The sequence below is a fragment of the Rhea americana genome, unplaced genomic scaffold (assembly GCF_003343005.1).
Source record: "Rhea americana isolate MKP2758 unplaced genomic scaffold, rheAme1 scaffold_145, whole genome shotgun sequence".
Classification (NCBI taxonomy): Eukaryota; Metazoa; Chordata; class Aves; order Rheiformes; family Rheidae; genus Rhea; species Rhea americana.
Genome location: NW_028185539.1, coordinates 1,674,966 through 1,696,063, shown reverse-complemented (window position 1 = coordinate 1,696,063; position 21,098 = coordinate 1,674,966). Strand labels below are relative to the sequence as shown.

Genomic DNA, 21,098 nt, shown 5'->3' with positions numbered 1-21,098 from the left:
AGGCAACAGGTTTAGCTCAGTTGGTTAGAGCGTGGTGCTGCTAATGTCAAGGTCGTGGGTTCAATCCCCATATGGGCTGTGCTGAGGGCTGGACTAGATGATCTCCAGAGGTCCCTTCCAACCTTACCGTTCTATGATTCTATGAACAATGTGGTGGGTTATGAGCTTATATGCAAGGTTGTAGAAGCCAAAGCAGCCCCTAGGTTACCGTCAGTCATGTGCTGGATGCTTCAACAGAAGCTCGTTAGATGTCTCAGTGATCTTGGCTGCGATCAGAGCCATCCTATTTGCACAAGCAACTCACAGTTCTTTAAAACTTCTCTGTTGTTTGAGGCAACCAGCAGCTACGGAGTCCCTTTCTCCTTGCACTTGTTTGAGGGCATGATTATAACATAATTTGTGTGGAGATGAAGGAGCACCGCACCTCCAGGAAGTGCGGCTTTTGCTGCTGAAAAGTTCACTTCTGTACTATGGGGCATAGCAATGAAACTATCGGCTAGAAACATCATAATTTCTTTTGATGACAGAAGGATGGAGAGGTTGCTGTCCATGCTGTTTATGCTGTTACAGACATGAGTCCAATGTGCTTCCATTTCCCTACTGTGATTTCCAAGTAAAGCTTGCAATTTCTCCATAAATTAAGCTGATAAATTAGCATTATTTTTCCAAAACTAGTCATTGCCTAATGAGGACCCAAACTAAAGTGAAGTCCTCCTTGTTTTGCCATATGAAAGTTAAAGGCTTGATTCTCCAGTGTTCTCCATCTTGTTCAGGGTGGACCAGATTAAAAACCATTTCTATCTTATCTGCCACTTTTAGTAAAAATGTGAGACTGTGTGAAGTGAAAGACAGTAGAGGAGGCAACTGTGGTCACTCCTTACTACTTTCGGGGCAAGTAGTCGAAGACTGAAAAAATCATTAAGAGAATGATTAAAAGAAGGAGGTAATGTGGATTCAGTGACTGCACAACACCATTAGAGTAAAAGGCCTAATTCTGCCTTTACTTACACTTGTTCTAAACTAGGAGCAGTTGCTTCTGTAGTCTGTGAAATGAAACTTGGCTCAAACTGGCTGTGGTAAATTACCAGATATAGCTGAATAACTAGCTATTTTTGACATGCTCAGAATACCAAGTGGTCAGTAAATTTCTTACCCTGCAAATCCCAGGTGCAATTTGAATGTTCTGAATCAGCCTGAATATATATTTTTTAAGAGCCACACTGCATAACATTACTTCTTGACCCAGTGCAACAGAGCATGGTAGCTTCTAGCATGCCGTTCTTGAAATGCGAACGTAAATGTCTGACTTGAGAAGTGACCAAGAACATCTTGTAAATACAGCAGCAAATTTCAAAATATTTTCAATGAACATTTATATGATCTTTCTTAACAATATTAACAGAGATCCTTTCAGTCAAAGAACCGTTGCCTGGGAGTATTTGGTTTGATGCACTGCTTTGGTACAGCATGGCCAAAAAGATGCAGCAAGAAAAACAAAAAAGATGATTTGAGGTGTGAGCTTAAAATCTAAGATTCATTATCTTGAATGAGAAAATAATTATCAGGTGCTTGATCAAACTCTGAATTATGAAAGCTTTAATGCAAAGGGAATATTTTCTCTTTTATCCTGCCTCAGCAGATAGGAAGCAAAGGGGAAGAATGGCAGCAAAATGCACAAAAGCTATTATAAACCAGCTGGGTATAGGGAGCTTGCTGGTGCGAGCAGTCGAATCAAATAATGTGGGTGGATTATTTCCTGACCACTAAAATATTCTGCAGCAATAATACACTCTCATGATTCAAAGTGTAAGACGATCTCCTGCAGGTGCCAAGCAGAAACGTTTCCTTTCTGCTAGTGTAGTCATTTCAGATTACACTCTTGTTCCACCAAATCTCCGCGCGCTGTAGGAATCAATGCGTCACATCCTGCCCCAAACAGCATGTTGCTCTGTATTAGCTACACATTTAAAGTGATGTTCCCTTATTTAGCACCAAAAGAGAAAATTGATTAATTATTTGTAAAGTGTTTGGAGAAAATAAATTGAAAGTCACCCCAGAGACACTTATTATTATATGCAGTTGATTAGATGCATTGTGAAATTGTTTACTGTGAACCAAGCTTTGGGCTACACTAACATCTTGTAAAATATCATTAGGTAAGCAAGCTGTTTCTTGACATCAGAGGCTTTTCCTACTTTGGACTGATCATAGATTTCAAACTTAATCATTCCTAAGTACACTTGATAAGCTTTCTCTTTGAAATAATTACAAGTTTCTGCAGTCAAGTTTTAGCTTTTACAAAAAGAAAGCATCTTTCTTCTGAGAAATGTGTCCACAGCTGTCAATGTCATCTTAAAAACCAAAACAGCTAGCTAGAGAAAAAACTTTTTTGTCAGTGATAATTCTTTTAATCTAGGTTTTCTGCTTGAGGTCATATTGATATAGCTATGAAAATTAAGCCTTATCCTTGCCAGCCAGAGCTGTTTGAAGAGGCATGAGTATAGTTGCAATGACGCGTTCTACCGGAGCAACCAGGGTTGATTCTCTCCTGACTTAAGCTTGCAAAGTTGCTGTGACTTCGGATGGTGATGATTCTGGGACTGGAGTTGAAGAGAGGGCCCAGCTCTTTTTATTTTAGGATGCAGTCCTGACCCTCTGTTGTACAGTAGGTAAATCCAAAACCTTGGCAAATCAGAGGATGAAAACCTTGGCAAAAACCTTGTGCTCTGCTTAGGGAGGCAAAGTTAATGCATCTCATAGAGTCCTACTTTTCTTTCAAAAAAAAAAAAAAAAAAAAAAAAAAAAAAAAAAAAAAAAAAAAAAAAAAAAGCAAAACCAAACCCATTGACATCCAGAAGTTCCCATTTTCACCATTCCTTCATGCCCTGACCTTGTACATTAGTCACAAAATAACTTGGTAGATCATAGCTGAGGTAGATATTGTGTATACTGCCCTTGAAGCTCCACCATTAGCTTTTTTATTACTTAGTAGTAGTGCTTTCATGTCCTGATCGAGGTCTGAGCTCCACTAATGTTTGTGTGTAAATAAAAGACCGTAAAGACGGTCCCTGCCATTGGTATACATATAGGCTGTGTTACAGAAGATGATGAGGGAAGCAGAGGCAAAAGAAAGTGAGGTGCAACATCACCCATGGCTCCGCCACCCTGCCTTACCAATGTGCCCTTGCATGTCTGAGCGGCAGCAATCTCCCAACCTTGCTCTGCACATACAATAAAGTGCTGCTGTGTTCACATGGATATGGAGCAGAGCAACATTTTTGTTACGACTTTTTTTGCATCTCTGATAGTTTCCATGGGTGACAGTGCTCAATAGTGCTGACATCACCTCTTGCAAAAATGTTGTCTGATAAACATGAAAAGGCAGAGACATAGGTCTCAGCCCTGGTCAGTGGGAATTCTAGTGTAAACACCTGGACTTTGAGATGCTTCTGCTGCTTGTTGACTGATGAAAAGTGGCATCCTTTCCTTGGCAGTGATCTGAACAATGAATTGCCCTTCCTATCTTCCATGCCTTGACAAACAATGAAATTACTATTAATACTGTTATTGTTCTCAGTGTTTCCATTATTCTGCATGAACAGGCTGTTGAGATAATGCAGTCTGTTTACTCAGACAGATAATGCTTGATTCAGGATAGGAAATGAGTCATCGTTCTGAGTCATCATAAAGCTCCAGCCTTGTTTCTCTTTGCGTGGTGGAGCACCATGTACCTGCTTAAGGTAAGCATGGGCTGCAGACAGCCGACACCACTCCTGCCTCCAAGGCCAAGGCAAGCTGTGTAGGACTGGTAGCAACTTGGGTATTTTCAAACCACTGCCACTCGCCTAAAAGGGTCAGAAAGCAGAGTCTTTTAACTTCTTCTTTTTTTTTTAACCTCCCGGAGCTGGTAGAAGCTCCTTATGTTTAAGGAATGGTAATCGTTGCTCCTTTCTGCTCAGGCTGTGGGCACCATCCAGCCCTATTGGGGAGGTCTGGGCGAGCTCAGCAGCTTGCGGGATGGGTTTTTTGTGAAAATCAGCAGGTGCTCTCTAAGGTGAAGCCTGATGATGGCGGTGATGTCTACTTGCATTAATGACACTTAGTGAATCAGCCCCGTGCCTCTCCTTCCCCTTCTCCTCACGTCTGACGTGCTTGGTGGTCATAGCAAATTCATGGCGGTGGTCACCTGTTGAAATGATCTTTGGCCAGTTGCAGAGGCTTACTTTGTCGTGAGTTGTCAAAAATCCACAATGAGCTTTATGTAAAAGTAGGAAAAGCTGCTTTATGCTGCTGTAAAGTGAAAAGAAAAGATATGTAGTAACAATGGAAAAGCATATGTTTGCCTGAATTGATGATGTTTCAAAGAAAGGCAAGTTTAACCTGTTGTAACACAAGGTCGCTTCCTGTTAGCAAAACCCCCTAAAGGGAAAGGGAGGAAAATGTAAAAAGATACTTTACAGTAAAACAGTTTACTCATTTTACTCTGAGATCGAGGTTTCTTAAAAAAAAAAAAAAGAAAAAAAAAAGCTTTTGAAAATCTATCCTTGGTTTTACAGAGTATTTTCTCACTCCTCCAAAGTGATGTGGTTTTAAGCAAGTGGTTATTTAAGAATTGATCTGTCATCTTTTCTTGTTGCATAGAGGCAGAAATGACTTATGTCCAAACACAATTACAGTTTTCTTCCATAACTTTTTCTCCTGTAAGCAGCTGAACTTTTACAACTAGGGTATATATTTTCTACATTTTATTAATGGAGTCATTCTGCTTTCCTTTTCTTTGAGTTTTCTTCTCCTATATCTCCCAAAGCATTACACTTACGTGTCTTTGTTCATTAGTTTTAAAGTCTTTCTTCAGCTGGGATAATAGAAAAAACACATATTGCTAGTCATCCAGTTGCAATTCTAGCTATTCTCAGAGGGATACATATATATTTCCAGCTTGGTGCATGGGGACTTAGATACACAATTCCAGATAGTCTTAATGAGAGTAACAGTCCTAATTCCCCACACAATATATTAAAAATGGGTCCAGAATGTCCAGAGTGAAAGTCTATGATCTTACCTTTATGTATCTTTGCCTTTTTCTTCTTTCCCTATATCACTGCGTCTGCATTTGTTAATTAAGGCAGTTGGCAGCTGCGGGGAGGAGGAGGGAGTCAGGCTTCCGAGCCGGGGTCCGTCCCGCTTTGCTCTGTTTTCCTAGGGGTTGACTGGGCCTGGGCGAACCTTTCAAATTGAAAGGTTAATTCAAGAGAGAGTTACAGGAAAGAATTTACCAGATTGGCTCCATTATTATTCTGATTGCTGTTGGTGTTAGACAAGAACAAGGCGCACTTCTTCTTATTGTCTTAATTAATTACAAAAAAAATCATTGTGAGCCTAATAAGAATTAAGATTTAATTATATTGGTGCAAGATCTAAGGAAGACATGTTTTGTGTAGAAAAGAAGCAATGTTTTTATACCTGAATTTCTTAAGGAATCTTGATTTTTTAAAATTTCTTAGGCATCCTTCTGTTACCATGAAATGCTAGGAAGCAGCCTTTGCCTTTTTCTAATTTTAGAACTCGTTTGTATTTTTCTTCATATCTTTCTTTTTTTCTCTCCTAATCTTTGCTCTGTCTTTGTAGAGAATCCCTGGGTTTTATGGGCAAAATGCCACTGGTGACTTCTGCTTTAGCAGGGACGGGATGCAGTGCAGAAAGGAGCGTTGTCTCCATTTGCAGTATGCGTAAGAAAATTCCTGGGGCTTATTTCTCTGTTCCTCAAGGTTACTGTAATTATACTTGGAAGCCAACATCCACAAATAGCTAGCTTGGTAGTAAGGAGTAAGTGGAGTACGAATATTTCCTTTGCTCAGATCCATAGGCTGAGATTTTACAGAGGAGAGAGGCAGGTGAGAGACTCCTTCCCCGCTGGCTCTGGCCTCTGCCGTTTTATTCTGCCACTTTGCGGCCACTTTTCACCCACCTGATCCTCCCCACTGTAGTTTCAGATCCCGCGGCACAGCAGTAGCTAATAGCCTCTATTGAGGACACAAGGGTGGTTTGAGCACTTTAACAGGGTCAGCGAGGAAACCGTTGTTCGGCTTCACAGCACGCACTTATTGCACAGACCGTTTCGAGACACGAAGGTAAATGTTGTCTCACTGTGATGCTACCTTGGATGAGTAGAAACTCTTCCCTCCTTCCCACTTTCTTTTCTTTTCCTCTCTGCTTTCTGCTGGCCAATAAATTATTTTAACTTAAAAGATGATTTAAAAAGATGATCTGTTTTCCATTCAGGTTCTTTCTGCGGCTTAGCTTCCCTCTTTTTTCCCCTGTCCATCCAAGGATCTTGGCTGCCTTTGTGAAAAGATTTCCTTCTCTGTTGCTCTGCAGTTACTTAATGCTACCTGCTGCTTTCTCCATCTTCTCCTACCAAACTGCCTTTTTTTTACCTCTCCCCACAAACACCCTTTGCTCCCCATGATCCCATTAGTCTGTCCCAATGTCTTTTTCTTTTACATATTGTAAAACATTTGTAGAAGCTTGGGCTGTAAGTGCAGGTACTGAACTGGTCAGTGACTGGAGGAACAGACTGCTGCTGTGCACAAGCTCTGCACAGAGTTGGAGCTGTGCAGTTTACTGAAGATACTGCATCAAAATGATTTTCACTTAAGAAAGAAGAGTTAAGCCTTAAAAAGAAAGAATATTTGTAACACGTGAAAATCGAGGAGAAAAACTAAGTTATATCAGAGAGAAGAGGGAGATCTTGGATGTGAATTTAGGATTTGGGAACTTTGTGTGCAGTTCCTTACTTTGACCAGATTTTCTGTACGACTGTATGTGAAATTGCTGAGGATGGGGTTCATGTCAATGAAGCTGACTCCTTCTACCTGTATCGGCAGTCGAGTTTACAGAAGGGAACATAAGGGTTGTTAGAAAGCTTTCTGAGCTGCATGGTAAGGGAGAAGACTAGATGGGATACCTTATCTCTCCGATTTCCCCAGCAATACAGGATGACTAGTAGGGAAGATGGGCCATTCAGACCATTAAAATGTGCAGGAGACCATCATTTTGTGACAAAGAATATTCGTTATCTCATGCGTACAGATAAAAGATTGGGAAAGTAGTTTGAAACATAATACTCCCACCTCACTGCAAGATTTAATTTTACTCAGTGAATACAAGACAAGGTAGGGGCTAAAATGAGGTAGGGCCATTTCACCCTTTCTCATGGGTCAACCAGAGGATGAAAGCATGACTTGTCTTCCTTCTGCAAGCAAGGCATTGGCAAGAAGTGTTTAGAGAGGAGCAGCTGCTGAGGATGAGTCCATAGGGAAAAGGGTTATGTGGCCATTTTTTGAAAGGCGTTTGTCATGAAATAGAAGTGGTTTATTAAAGGTGTCATGATCACAGCCGAGAACAGGTCAATCCCTGCCTGGTTTGTTTTTATTCCTAAATATGCAACTAGGTTTTGGGGGGTTGGGTTTTCTTTTCCCCCTGTAACTCCCAGCTAGATGAGTTGCCTTCGGTCACCAGATTTTAGATTATTATTGGTCATTTCCATCCACACAAAGCTTTAGATCTTGAGTCTGCCTCTTACTAGGGTTGTCAATGTGTAATTTATATACATTACTAAAAAAGAAGACAGGAGTCGTATGCAGCGTATGTGGCTATGCGAGTATGTGCCTTTCAGGGACCCTAAGGTTTAAAAGGTTTAAAAGGACTTAAGATAGTTCCCGTCTGGTGTTTCTGTCTTCCCACTGTGATGATCCTGATGCCTTTTATGTACTGTTCCTAATTTGTTGGTTTTCCTTTCCCAATTTCTTCTGTTTCATCTCCCTTCAAAACTACCTAAAATGCACTTAGGAAAATGGGCACTTCTGTGTGCTTATCTGCACCAACTCTTGGTTTTCTAGGGTTTGCTGGTGGTGGTGGTGGACTGTTTGAGTCATCTTTCGTAGTTTGTGTAACGCAGAGCTTAGCTGCTCAGCTCTGTCGCTTTGGATGTGTCAGCACCCTGCAGCTGTAGCTGCAACAGCCTTCCCACAAATCCAGTTTCAGGGGAAAGTGTATCTTGGACAAAGTGACCCTTTTGGTGCTGGTTCATGCCATGGCTTTGTACAGAGGTAGACGGTGGCACTTAAAACATTCAAGACTGTCATGGTCTCCAAAACCACCTCCTGATCCCCAAACTACTTCCTTCACCAGTCGCTGTGGACCTTGGATCTCATCATAGCCACTATTGCGTCCGCAATTCTAATTTTGACCAGGTTTAGCCAATCTAAAACGTTCCACTGAAATGAACAAGAAACAGGAGAAAACCACGTAACAACATTGTGTTTGAAGAGTCTTGACTCCATCCAAAATACCCATCAGAGTGTATATATATATATTATTTAGACTAGTAGTTTGTTTTTCTGAAGAGTATCGTCCCTGATTGTTTCTATTGGTAACATTATGTTGCAATGCACCCGTGTGACAGTCATGATAATATTTGTATCTGTTACAACTTTTAACATGTGGAACTGCAAGCAGTTTTAGTGGAGGCAAAAGTAATGAAGAGCAGAAAGCCGAAGAAGATAACATTGTCCTGTTACGTGTGGGCAGTATCATTGCATTCTTTACAGGGATGAAAAAGGTTCATGAGTATTAATTGGTGAATATTAACTAGTCAACAAACACTTTAATGGAAGAAATGAACGACAGACTACTGAAAAAACTGAACGTTATTTTAATAGCCTGACTTGTGAAATCAGCTGTTTGCTTGCCACACGTTTACAGAATTTGGGTTTATTTTGTTTTCTTTAGGTACGGGGATGTTCTCGGCAAGCAACAAGAAGCAGTGTGCCTCGGGCAGGAGCTGCACCGCTGCCCCTGCCTCTTGCCTGCATCCAGCATCCAAACAGGAGTCCGCTGCTGCCTCCGACAGCTCGTCAGCAGGGAAAGATCCCTCCAGAGGCACCGCCAGATCCAAAGAGAGCGGACCACCGTGCTTCCCGCAGCCAAAAATATCCATCTCCGATAGTACGTGCAATATAAAAACGCTGTCAAGAATCGTCTTGGAAGCAAATGTTCACGGGCAAAATCAGTTCCTGAAAGGTGAGGTATAAATCCTCCTGTGGTTGTTAGGAATATGGTTTCAATAATAGGATGAGATCAGTCTCAGAGAAAAAAAGTGAAATAATGGAAAGTCTGTCCATTTTTGTCCAGTTTTAAATGCTGAGTATGAGTCATCTGGTGAGAGATCACATCAGCTAATCAAACTATATACATTGCTATGGTTAAGAGAAAACAAAATGAAAATGATAGGCTGATTTTGTAAGTAGGTTCAAAAACATCTTGAAAAAAAGTTAAAATTGCAGAGTCAAGCGTTCCCAGTTCAAGCAATACCAGAAGCAATGTTATTTTTTGCAACCTTGTTTTGATACCTTTCTTTTCTTTCTGCAATCACGTGCTTTTGTTTGCTCGCTCTCCCACGCCACCCTGAGCTAGCTGATACACTGTCTGCTGCACGTGGAATATCTCACCTGAAGAGATTATCACACAACAAAGTTTTTAACAAGGCATTATTAATGTTTCAATGCATACAGCATACTTTTCTTATAGCTCAGCACCCACATTGACATCTTACCCCTCGCTTTTTTTGAAGTAGCTGAGATGGGGGTGACAAAAGTAGCTGGATTCACGCAGAAGGTATCTTTGCAGCTTTTTTTGCTGAAGACAGCTCTGTGTCTACTGTATGTAGCGTATCTACTGCAGACTATTTTGGCTTTAATATCCACAGCTTTGTGAAAAATTTACTCCAAGGATGCCTTATGAATGCTATGACAATAATGAAGCCTTTTCTCTTTCAGATTTTCTGTAGACAGGTAGGGAAAACGTGTCATGATTGAACATGTAGCTACTGAATATAACACCCGTGTAGATGAGAGAAGCCAGTTTTCTACTTTCAGTGCCTGAAGCAAAATACATGTTATTCCATTAACTCATGGTGACTTAGTTTAAAAAAGTGAGGCATCCACTGAGATCTTGAAGATAAAGGTAACTGGCATCTCCAAGAACCAAGCTTTTTGAGGAGTTTAATTTCATGTTCACCAGGTTCAAGTTTTATCCAAAATAAAGGATGTTAACAAAAACACTGCTGGGGAGGAAATACAGTTCCGGATTTTGTAAGGCAGACGTACCCAAAGCAGACCACTTCAACATTTTTTTAAGTACAACATAATACATACAATATGTCATAAAGAGGAAAATACTTTCAGTTTATTGTAACCAAAAATTGAAATAAAACAGTAATGGGCTTTATTCCCAGATATTTAGTTCTAGAAATCAAATTATTTGGCAAGAAGGAAGTACTTCAGTGTAACTTTTTCAGAGCAGTTCATATGGGTCTTTTCTGAAATTAATTTGTTAGTTTGGATTAATTCGGTACTTTAAATAAGAATCTTGACAGCTCTCTCATTTTGAACACACACCCTGGTTTGGTCATACTTTATACAGGAAATATCAGTCTTAGGGTGTTAAAGCATAATTATGCGTGTAGCAATTTTTTTTTCCTCAATGCAGGACTTGCTGAATTGACTGCTTGCGTAATGATATGCTACAACGCATATTAACCTTTTGTTTATCAGTTTTTCATGGAGTCATTCCACTGAAAGGCTAATGAATATATAGAAATGCTATAAAGCAAACTGTATCATTAGCAAAGGAAAAACATGAGCAGGGTTTATTAAAGCCTCTGTGTGGTCAAAGAGAAATGATATGTGATTCAGTTCCATAAAAATATGTTATTTGCTATAATAAGTGCAATAAATTAAAATGCCACGACTCGAACTGAGTTGCAGCATGGTGTCCTCTGCTTTACACAATGTGACTGCATTACAGAAGTGCCTTGCTTTCTGGGAAGTAAATACCTCCGAATGGCGCTAAGCATCACAGCGGTTTAATTATGCTCCGTTGTGATGTCTTGCTTAATGTGAAAGATACTACTCGTGTCACAGGGCAGCGACTAGCACTAAGGATTAGATCTGATCTATTCTGCTTAATGAGGCCTATTAATAATACCTTGGCATCCTTATTTCAGAAATTGCCCTCTCTGTCTAATGAGGTGGAGAACCCAATAAAAAATTAGCCATGCACTCTTAATGAACTTTTAAATCTCTCTCAGGTGATTACAAATTCTGTGGTTCAAATGACAAAATAAAGGAGCCTAAGGAACGGGCTGAGCAGGAGAGAGCCAGCGGGGTAACACTGTCTGCAGCTCACTTGCCAGATGTTGCTCGTGAGAAAAAAGACACGCTCCCCTGGCCAGAGATCTGCTCGGAGCCTGAGAAAATTCCACCAAGCCCACTGACTCTGAGGGTAAAAATCTCGATTTGTTTTTATTGTTGTTGTTAATTCTGGGGCTGATTTTTCATGGATGCTCGTTGCTTCCTGGGAACTAGCTGGGGGCAGAAGTTCACGTTTCCTCGGTTTTTCTCCTTCTCTGGGAAGTTTTGTTCGCTCGCTCTCGCCGCTGAGACTTCCTCGAGCGGTTGTACGAGACCCGCAGTGCGAGTCCTAGCTGCCGCTTCTAGGGAGGAACGTGGTGAGAGCTCGGGGTCTGCAGAGACGTCCCGAACACAGTTTACCTCAGAGCTGCCCGTTTCCCCAGATGGGCTCAAATCGAGTGGCACCAGCCACATGATGCAACCCTCCAGGGCCATGCCAAGCTCGCGCGGGAGGCGTCTTTCCCCGCTTTCTCGTCTGTGCAATGCTGCATACCAGACTCCGTTCCTATCTTCTGCCGTGAAACATTCCTAAATGTTGAACCAGCCTCTGACTGGAGAGCATTTTCCTCCTGGATCATCCACAACTAGATTTGCTTGATAATCTACATAAACAGGAAAGTTTGTGAACTGTTAGTGACAAGCTGCTTTGGCGATGGGGTGAGACAAAGAAATAGGCAAAATGTCAAGAACTTGAAGTTGGATAATGTAGAAAAATGTGTAACTCAAAACCTTTTGGATATGTTTTCTTACAGTTTTTTAGAAATGGTCTCCTTTGCCTGATCTGGAAATGTTTATGCCAAGCCAGCTTTCTAAAATTAAAAGGAAGCGAAGCCAGATAGGAAGGCAGACTGTTGACTTTCTTACAGACAAGCAGCGGTTTTCATTGATAATCTCTTGCTGAACCCAGTTGGATGAATAACTCAGGGTGGGGGGGATTTCCTCTTTTTAAAATAAAGCATTTTTTTCTGTTTCATTTAGGAAGCACTAGAAATCCATAAACCTCAGTTCATCTCTCGTTCACAAGAAAGGCTGAAAAAACTCAAGCATATGGTACAGCTGCGGAAAGCCCAGCAGAGTGATGCTCTGGGAAGGAAACCGGGAGCGCTGCTTGTTCGCAAACTGTCTTCAACATCCTTTTCGAGCAAAAAAAAGCAATATACCATTCCTCACCCACTCAGCGGTAAGTTGAATCGTGACCAGCAACAGTTCTGTAACTGTCTTTGAGACCTTGCCACTTACAGAGTATTTCCACATTAATTTTGTGGGAAAAACGCGTGCCCCATGGCTCTGGTTTCCCCTCCGCCAGCGTGCCGGCATGTGTCCTGGTGCTCTGAATGGAAAGTCTGCAAAGCAACGAGGCAGGACTAATGGGCCCGAGAGGTTTTCCTTGGTTTGTTTCGATTTGTCTTCACCTATTCTTCTGACAGAGCATCAACAAGCAAAAATACACCCGAGCGATCTGAAAGACAAGATCTTGGTGTACGGAGCGCGGCGGGGAGGGAGACGCAGAAGTCGGGGGGGAGGCAAGAGCTTCCCCCGCGGCCAGCAAGCGAGGTCCTCCTGCAAGGGGCGAAGTGCTGCACCGACAGTTGCTGCAGGCAGGGGTTTAGCTGCGGTTTAATTTCTGTTTTAAAAGACAACAGGCCACCTGGGAGAGGCAGGAAGGAAAATCTGTTTGCTTTCCTGGACACCTGTAAATCCCAGCGCAGCAGATGCAGGCGTTTGCTCCCAGAGTCCCAGCGTGGCAGGAGCCCTGCGGGGATGGAGCTGCCACCTGGAAACATCTGCCTCGGTCACGCCAAAGCTCATGCATTCCCTCGGGGCAGCTTCTCTCCACGCTCTCTGAGCAGCTGGAGCGTGGAAGCCCCTCTCGCTCCTCAGGCTTCCACGGGAAGGGGAAGCTTTCAAATAAAAACCTGGAATATTGGGTAATTTTAAAGTCAGCATCAGCTTCATCAGCTCTTAGCCCTGCCAAAATGATGCTGTCACTGTTGACATACTTTGCATTGTTATTTTTTGGAGAATGCTAACTTCAGTTGCCAAATCCAGGAGATTTCTGCAGGTTAAGGCAGTCTGCTTTACCTCAGATATGCAATTAGTTTCTACAGCGAGAGCTAAATAAGCACAAGTAAACAAACGCACAAAACCTGGGGTAATTTTAAAGAGGCAATAAAAGTAATGCAGCGGCTCGGCGAAGCAGGTTAATTAGTCTGGGCTCGGACCGCGGGGGCCGTGCCGCCCCGCAGCAGCGCGGCGCGGGGGGCTCAGCGCCCGCCCGCCAAGGCCGCCCAGAGCAGTAGGGGGTTGCCCAGAAGCTTCGGTTCCCGCGGCTCGTCTGCCTTAACGCGGCCGCGCGTAATCCTCTCTTTGTAAGAAGTGCGTGTTTTTATCGCGGCAGAAGCCGCCCCAGCTGATATTTAGCCCTAACTTCAATTAATAGTGTAAATCTTGGATCTCTGATAAAGCGTAACTGGTTCAGAGGAGGGTACCGAGCCTGCTTCATTTGCTCCGGGTCCTGGCAGTCGGTATCTCGGGACTTCTCCGCGTGGATGCTGTTGTGCAGGAGGATTAGCGCCGTAAACGGGTCCCGCAGCACAGGGCTGCTGTGCAAGCAGCGGCCCGTAGCCTTTCCCAGCTCAGCGGGACGGCGCGGTTCCCCGGGCGGGCTGCGCGGGTGCCAGCGTGCCGGACCCGGAGGTGCCGGCCGGGCCGCTGCGTTGCGGCGGCGTGCTTTGGAAGCGCCCGGCTCTGGGATTTATGCAGAACGCAGCACGGTGGGCATTAAAACAGGCTGCTCTTCAGCGTTTTATTTAATTATTGTTGCTGTTTCCCTTGCTTTCACCTAAATAAGCATGTTGCACGCACTGCACTCACAACATGGAGCTTTTACTTCAATGCCAATCAGAATTAAAGAAAAATCCTTAGGGATTTTCTCTGCCTAGGATCATTCTAAAGAGTGCTTATTGGTAGTATGAAATTATTAGATCACACAATTTTCAAATGTTTTGTCAGTGTTGTTACAACCTTACAGTTACTCATACAAAAAAGAAATAACTGGCATCTACAGCATTTCCATATAAATACCAACATCTGTGCAGCTTCCATTTACCTTCTCATCTTCCAAAAAAAAAAAAGAAGAAAAGTTGTTTACCATTTTTAATCATAATTCATGAACAGGATTTCAGAAAACACTGAAAGTAATGTTAGAAAAATAAAAATGTTTATCCAGCAGCAGATTTTATCATCACAAGAGCTCTTCGAAGGCAAACAACCTCCAGCTCTCATACTAGCCTTTGTGCTGTGTAATGTGTACGGTTAAATTTCTGGAGTGCTAATTAGTCCAAGATAGACAACTCTGCTGTTGACTGTGTCGAACAAATTAGAGATCCCACTGTGACGAACTGAATAGAAACAATGTTCAAATAACTGGATTTAAATCTCAAAAACCGTAATGTAATTACTTCAGTGACAGGACTACCAGCTGTTTATAGGCCTTTAAATCCTCCTAATGAACAGCCTTGTGATCTTAGTGTACACAAGCACTTCCGAGGTTTAAAAAAATTTCACAAGCGCCTTTTTTTTTAAAAAAAAAAATACCCTCCATTTTCCTTTCCTTTTGGGAGAGTGGTAGTTCACTGCCAATGGCAATGTAAGGAATCAAGATTACCAGTCGGCCCCGGAAGAGGTGCCTACTAAGTTTCTCTGGATTTGTCCAGGGGTTTTTCCAAATGCTATATCCTTAATAATATTTTGGAAACAAGCGCATACCTCCTAAGTCATGCTTCTAAACCTTTCCAGAAAGCCTCCCTGTGAGGCCTGGAGGGCAAGGATTGCTGTTTGTTTGTCTGCATTTATAAGGAGGTGGTTTCTGGAGAAGCTGTGCATTAGCTGGCTCGTTATTTGGACTGTAGATTTAATGGGGCGAGTAGAAGTCAGCAATCAGAGAGTTTGCAAAAAGGATGCGTCCCGCAAGTAACCCTGGAGCCGTTGACGTGCGTCCGCTTGGTCTTCAGTTGTCGGTGGCTGATGGGATCTTTGCAGCCCCTGCCTTTCTCTGCTCGTGCACTGCTTCAGTCACTGCTTCAGTTCCCAGACTTCTTTTCCTAGTCGATAGCCCTTGCTAGCAATAGTGCCACTGATCTCGTTGGCACCCAGCCGCGTGCTTAAGGCTGACAGTTATGAATACAGATTAAGTCTCAGGCAGGTAATTGAATTAGGAAGTGGTATGACCTATTTTTATGCTATTGTTATTAATCACGTTGATGCAAGCAGCGCCTAGAATCCAGCTGGACACGGCACCACGTTGCAAGGTGCCGGTGGCACACGATGCCGTCCCTCCGGAGCCCGCTGCCAAACTAGTTACGGTGGTGGAAGAGGCAGAGTCCACCGCTCAAGGAAGGTGTGGATAAATGGGGACATCTGGGGCAAGGATGACAGGCAATTTGCTTATGAAAAGGAAAATGAAGGGGTGATTTCATTAGGACTAGAAGTAGCCATGGGGAAACCTGAATATTGATGATGGAGTTTTTAATCTGGAAGGGAAAGGTCTGACTTCATCCATGATTAGAAACTGAAGCTGAACAAATCAGGATTAAGACTTAGGTGCAAGTTTTACCAACGATGCCAGTAACCTTTTGATGGATTTACTAAGATCTGTGGTAGCTTTCCATTAATGGCTGCCAGATTGGTAAATATTTTGTAAGTAATACTGAAACCTCATCCATGGACTATAGCTGGGGAATGTTGTTCTGTGAAGCCATCGGCACCCGGTGTGCAGAGTCTGGGTGGCAGCCGTGGGCACAGGCATGAGACTCTGGATGAATTCCCAGTCAGGTCCAGCGTGGATCTAAGCTGAATGCCACCTTTACATTTATCTTGAATTCAAGGTTAATTTATTTTTACGAGACTGTCAATCTTTTCTTTTAAAAAAAGGTCATGCTTAAAAAAATTTATATGCTTTAGGACATCTCTGAATGAGTGGGTTTCTGGTGAATTCTTTTGTCTTTTTTAGTTTGGAGGAAAAGCAGTTTAATCAGAGAGCTTTCGTTATCAGTGCTTTGCTTTTCAGTGACTGGTAACACGCACTTAAAGTGTGAGTTTTAGATTAGAACAAGTGTTGAGAATTCGCATTCATAGCAGGGGAAAATGTGTGCATATTGTGTTGAGTCTTTGATGAATTTTGCCACTTTTAAGTGTTTCAGTGATTTAGTGGCAAACAGGAAATCAGGGAACAGTCCCCACACAATCCTGAGCTATTTGTTCTCTGCCTAAACATCTAAATTTCCCAGGCAAGAAAGTTATTCATCCTGAGGTACAGTTTTACTGTTAGTTAAAATATTTTACAACAATGATCTATTTACCTTCATTTACAACTTGTTGGAGGAATGTCTTTCTCCTGCTATGGAGATGTCACAAAACACTGTTGGTGCAACTACTGGAAGCTCATAATTTTGACAAAATTTGAATAAAACACTGATGGAGTACTCCATATTTATCTATGTTTTTCCTTTAATCAGAACATTATTGGAAATACTGAATATCTGTTTTCAAATTCTTTCTTTTCTGTCCCTCGGAATAATTTTCTCTGAAAGTATACATAGCTATAAAATATAATGAATTTTGACAAAATGCTTGCTATCAAACTGGGGAATTGTTCACTTTATGTATGTTGATCTTACCTTGGTAGGAATTTTAAATTCAGGTTGTCTTCAGTATGTAGGGTGTTGTAGGTCATTATGTAGGTACATTACTGTAGTTCCGAATGTGTGCTGCTCTTGCACTTGCAAATATGCTTACTGCTCAGTGTTAAACTCGTGATTTGGCTATGAATGAATATGGCTTTATTATTATTTATTTTATAGGATTTTATTTTCTCACATCAATATTTATTTATTTTTTAAAATATTTTCAGAATCCTCATCTTAAAATCCCTGAGAGATTTTATTTTTATGTGCTGCTTTATTTTTCCTCGTTCATAGAGACTTGAGAGTTACTACACGAATGTTTGCCTATAACCGTTAGACTTTTGACTCCATGCTGTTTCAGAATAGATATATTTATAACCAAGGTAGCTTGCTTTCTTCTTTGAGGAATTTACTTGGTGGATTTTTCCCAGTGTCTCTTTTTAATCCTGCCTTGCAAAGCCTATGGCATCCTATGACGCCAGGCAGACTCTCTGGCAAGGGCTGGTGTGATGCCCTTCAAGATGGTTGAAGGGCACCACCAGCAAGCATGGCTGCTTCTGGCCTCCCTTCCCAGCTATGGGAAGCCCACTTTCCTTGGAGTACTGACTCCTCTCCAGAAGTTAGCTGGGCTTCAGATGAGGTCTAGTGGGAGTCGAAGGCATTTCCAAAGCAAGCAGAGCGGCTGCTGAGGTCCCCCCCGAGCTCCACACCAGGACCCAAAGCGAGGTTCCTGGTGGCAGGCTGGCCGCCTAAGCACTGCACTCCCAGAGTGGGAAACGGTGGTGAAATAGCTCCCATCTGCTGCCTGCATGCTGAGGACCATGCTTCTGTGCCACACAGACGAAAAAATAGAGGCCTGCATTTGCTGAGGAGCATTAAGTGTCTCCCCTTTTGTTTCAGCGCTGCAAAGCACCCAAAATGATGACTTTAGGAGGGTTTCAGCCTATGAGCCCATGTCATTCTCCAGGTTAGGGAACGTGCCTGGTGGGAAAGGCTAGTGGCAGAAGAACACCTGAGCTCCTCTCATCCCCAGCTCTCAGACAAGGTTTGCAACCAGGAGCAGCAAAGAGCTGCCCCGAGGCTGCTCAGAAATGTGCTAGGATTCACGCTGCTCCGTGGCCCCAAATCCTCAGCCGAGTTGCTCTGGATCAGAGGGATTATCTGCTCCCATACGTCGTGGAGTTATTTGGACAGCAGTAGCATCCAAGCGTTTATTCCTTTTAAGTTAATGAACATGTAAATGAACATAAAACCACTAATAAATAAAAGGCAAATTATATTTTCCTAGCAAATTGAGCATGCTGCTTGTGTGCACTGGAGATTTAATAAGGATGATTAAGTGTAGATAAACATTCAGTGGAGAAAAGTTAACTCCTCAGGCAGAGAAGGGTTATACATCTCTTCCTCTCCTTCTCAATTTTTATTTTGCAAACTATACCAGACACTGCTGCATAGCTCCCTTTTATTTTTATGTAGAGATATAAGAGCGATTTTAAAAGCTGTGTAGCCTTGTCCAGAGAAGCACAGTAATCTGAGCACAGCTTTGCCTCTGGGTGTAGCCCCGTAAGCTGGTGAGGCTGTTTGGTTGCTAGGGCAACTCCCATAAATATCCCTGAAACACTTGTGTCTTAAACAGCAGGGAAGCAAAGCCGGCGGGGAAGATCTCTTCCTCGGGTAGTGGTCGCTGGGTCCAGTTGGGGTTAATGCCTGGAAGGACAGTTCTGGAATGAATTATTATCTGTATTTATTCCTTTGCCTTGAATATTGTGTTTTTTCTCTTCAGTGGGATGTCAGGAAGAAGCTGATGTGGTGCCTGCTGTGATGTGTTATGTCTTCTAAACTTCCCAAATGGAAGGACTTAAAAGTTTGTGCATCTTACATATACGCTCTACAAAGGTGCTTGCAAATATCTGAGATTTTTCAGGCGCCTGTGGCTGCACAGGGCACCATACGGCTGTCCTCCATGCCCCGGGGGCATCAGTCCAACCTGCCTAGGCACGTGCCATGCTCTGGTGGCCTCCTGTTGCAGCGACCAGGGCGTAAGGCTTGGCTTTCACACGATTCAACCTAGCAGCTCAAGATACGAGTATCCGTATTGTCTGTGGAAGTCATCGGGGTTAGGAGCTTGTATAACGCAGGGGTTTACCTTCCCCACGTCTGGACACATCCTACTGCCTTCGTGCCTGGTGCTTGTGGGGAGGGTCCTGTGCAGTGACCCAGCCAGCGGCCTCCCATGTTTTCTTCCATCGTCTTGGTATACTTCTAAGTAACGTAGCTGTACGGGCTTCTGTCCTCTCCTTTCCCTTCCATGGTAAACATGACTAGATACAGTCTCCTTCATCAGGAACCAATTCTTATTACATGTTTATTGGCGTCCCTTCTTGTTAAAATGCCATCACTTTCCATTCAGAAACCATTTTTGCAAGGGATTTGTTAAAACTACCTATTCCTGAGAGACCCTCTGACTGTTGGGATCTATTAGATTTTCCCCTCGCCAAGGAAATACCGAGAGCAATTATCACAGATATTCTCGTCTTTGACCACCAAAGCAGGTGGGGTATAATTTTCCTCTTCCTATTTCTCTGCATAATTGTTCATACCAGCTAATGCTGCAAAGTAGGCACGAACCAAATCAGAAATGAACCCGCTAGGCCAGGTTCCCTGATCAGTGGGCACCAGGTAAGGATCTGGCCTAGTGTGTGCAGGTGTAATTGCTTGCATAAGCTACAGGAAAGGAGGCAGTCGGGCCCGCTGGGCTTTCCAGTGGCGCGGGACAGCATGCGGGGAAAACAGCTCGCTAGCGCAGTGTTGAGAGCTGGAGCTTCACTTGAATAAAGCTGCATGTGACAGCGACAGAGGTCATATGCATTGAAAACAAATGAACCATGTGATGAGACTGGTTCAACGGGCCTTACCGTCCTTCCCACTCTAAAGGGCAGCTTTGATACCCCATGCAACTCCAGACGAAGTCATTAAATGTCTTTTCCATTGACCTGCAGGCATTTGGATCCTGCTTTAAGCCGTCAAAAATTTAATTGGAAATATGCTATCATAACCAAATGGAACGTGACAAATAGAATTTCAGTAAACACAGATTCCTCCCATATTAACTGTGTTTTCCCTTTGCTAGATAACCTCTTCAAACCAAAGGAAAGATTCATTCCAGAGAAAGAGATGCATATGAGATCTAAAAGGTACAGACCGCTTTGCATTTGAGTTCACTGCGATTCACCGCTGAGCCCTTTTTCATGCACACACTTGCTTTTGCTGCCTCCTGTCCCTTTTGGGCAATTTTCCCAGGCTTTGCTCGGGTGCAGTGGCCCCTGCGCTGAAGTGGCAAGCCGGCAGGCACTTAGCCCCCAGCAGGAGTGCACTCCTGGGAGGCTTTCTTTCAGCTGTCTGAGGGTATTTACCCCTTATCTGGCAAAATTCTCTGCTAAATCCTGTGTTTTCAGATCTATTTATCAGTATATACTTTATTTAATAGAGACCTGTGTTCAACGCTTTCAGGTGTTGCCGCTCCCTAATTTCCAGATCTGTGATACAAAAGTTCACAGGTTGCAACCTATCCTGTAAGGAATAGCCAGGAAGGCCACACTACTTACGTTGTCAAATATTATTCAAGAGCTTTCAGGTGCTTATTCTTACTTTTCCGACGTTATTGCAACTATTTTAAACAGACCTGTTAAAAGTATTTTCCTATATCAGCATTCGAATGAGCAGGGGATCACAACAGGGCTGATCCGGTACAGGAATATAGGCCAAAATTTTCAAAAGTTGACTTGCACATCAAAAAATTGTTACCCTTTGGGCACCCTTTTCTAGCAACTTCAGAAAGCTTGGGGTGCCCTTGGTGTGAAAACTGGGTCTCTGAGAAGTACTTCATGTTAGACGTTCAAAAACGTAAGCAGTACAGTCACTTTGTGATTCCCCCATCCTGACTATGGCGTGACCTAGGAATTACAGCCAGATACTGGATTATAAATGGGGTGTCTGATCTGTAACTGTCCCGCGCTTCACGCAGTCGTTCACAGCAAGGGAAAGTGCCAACGATGGCCCTGCAGAGTTCACCTCGCAGTAAGAGGGGTCCAGATCTTCCCCGGTTTTATTCCCCAAAATACCTTCTCCTGCCTGAGCGCCAGCCGAAACAGGCTGCTGC

The 21,098-nt window shown here is 43.0% G+C and overlaps 1 protein-coding gene across 1 annotated transcript in view; it reads left to right on the top strand.

The window, feature by feature from the left end:
• The window catches only part of CUNH10orf90 (chromosome unknown C10orf90 homolog), a 65,179-nt gene that overhangs the window by 42,374 nt on the left and 1,707 nt on the right, over positions 1-21,098 (top strand). The window contains exons 4-7 of the mRNA XM_085299123.1: positions 8,794-9,084; positions 11,153-11,346; positions 12,234-12,435; positions 20,070-20,133. Of these exons, the coding sequence (XP_085155249.1) occupies positions 8,794-9,084; positions 11,153-11,346; positions 12,234-12,435; positions 20,070-20,133 (751 nt within the window). The remainder of the gene's footprint in view (positions 1-8,793; positions 9,085-11,152; positions 11,347-12,233; positions 12,436-20,069; positions 20,134-21,098) is intronic.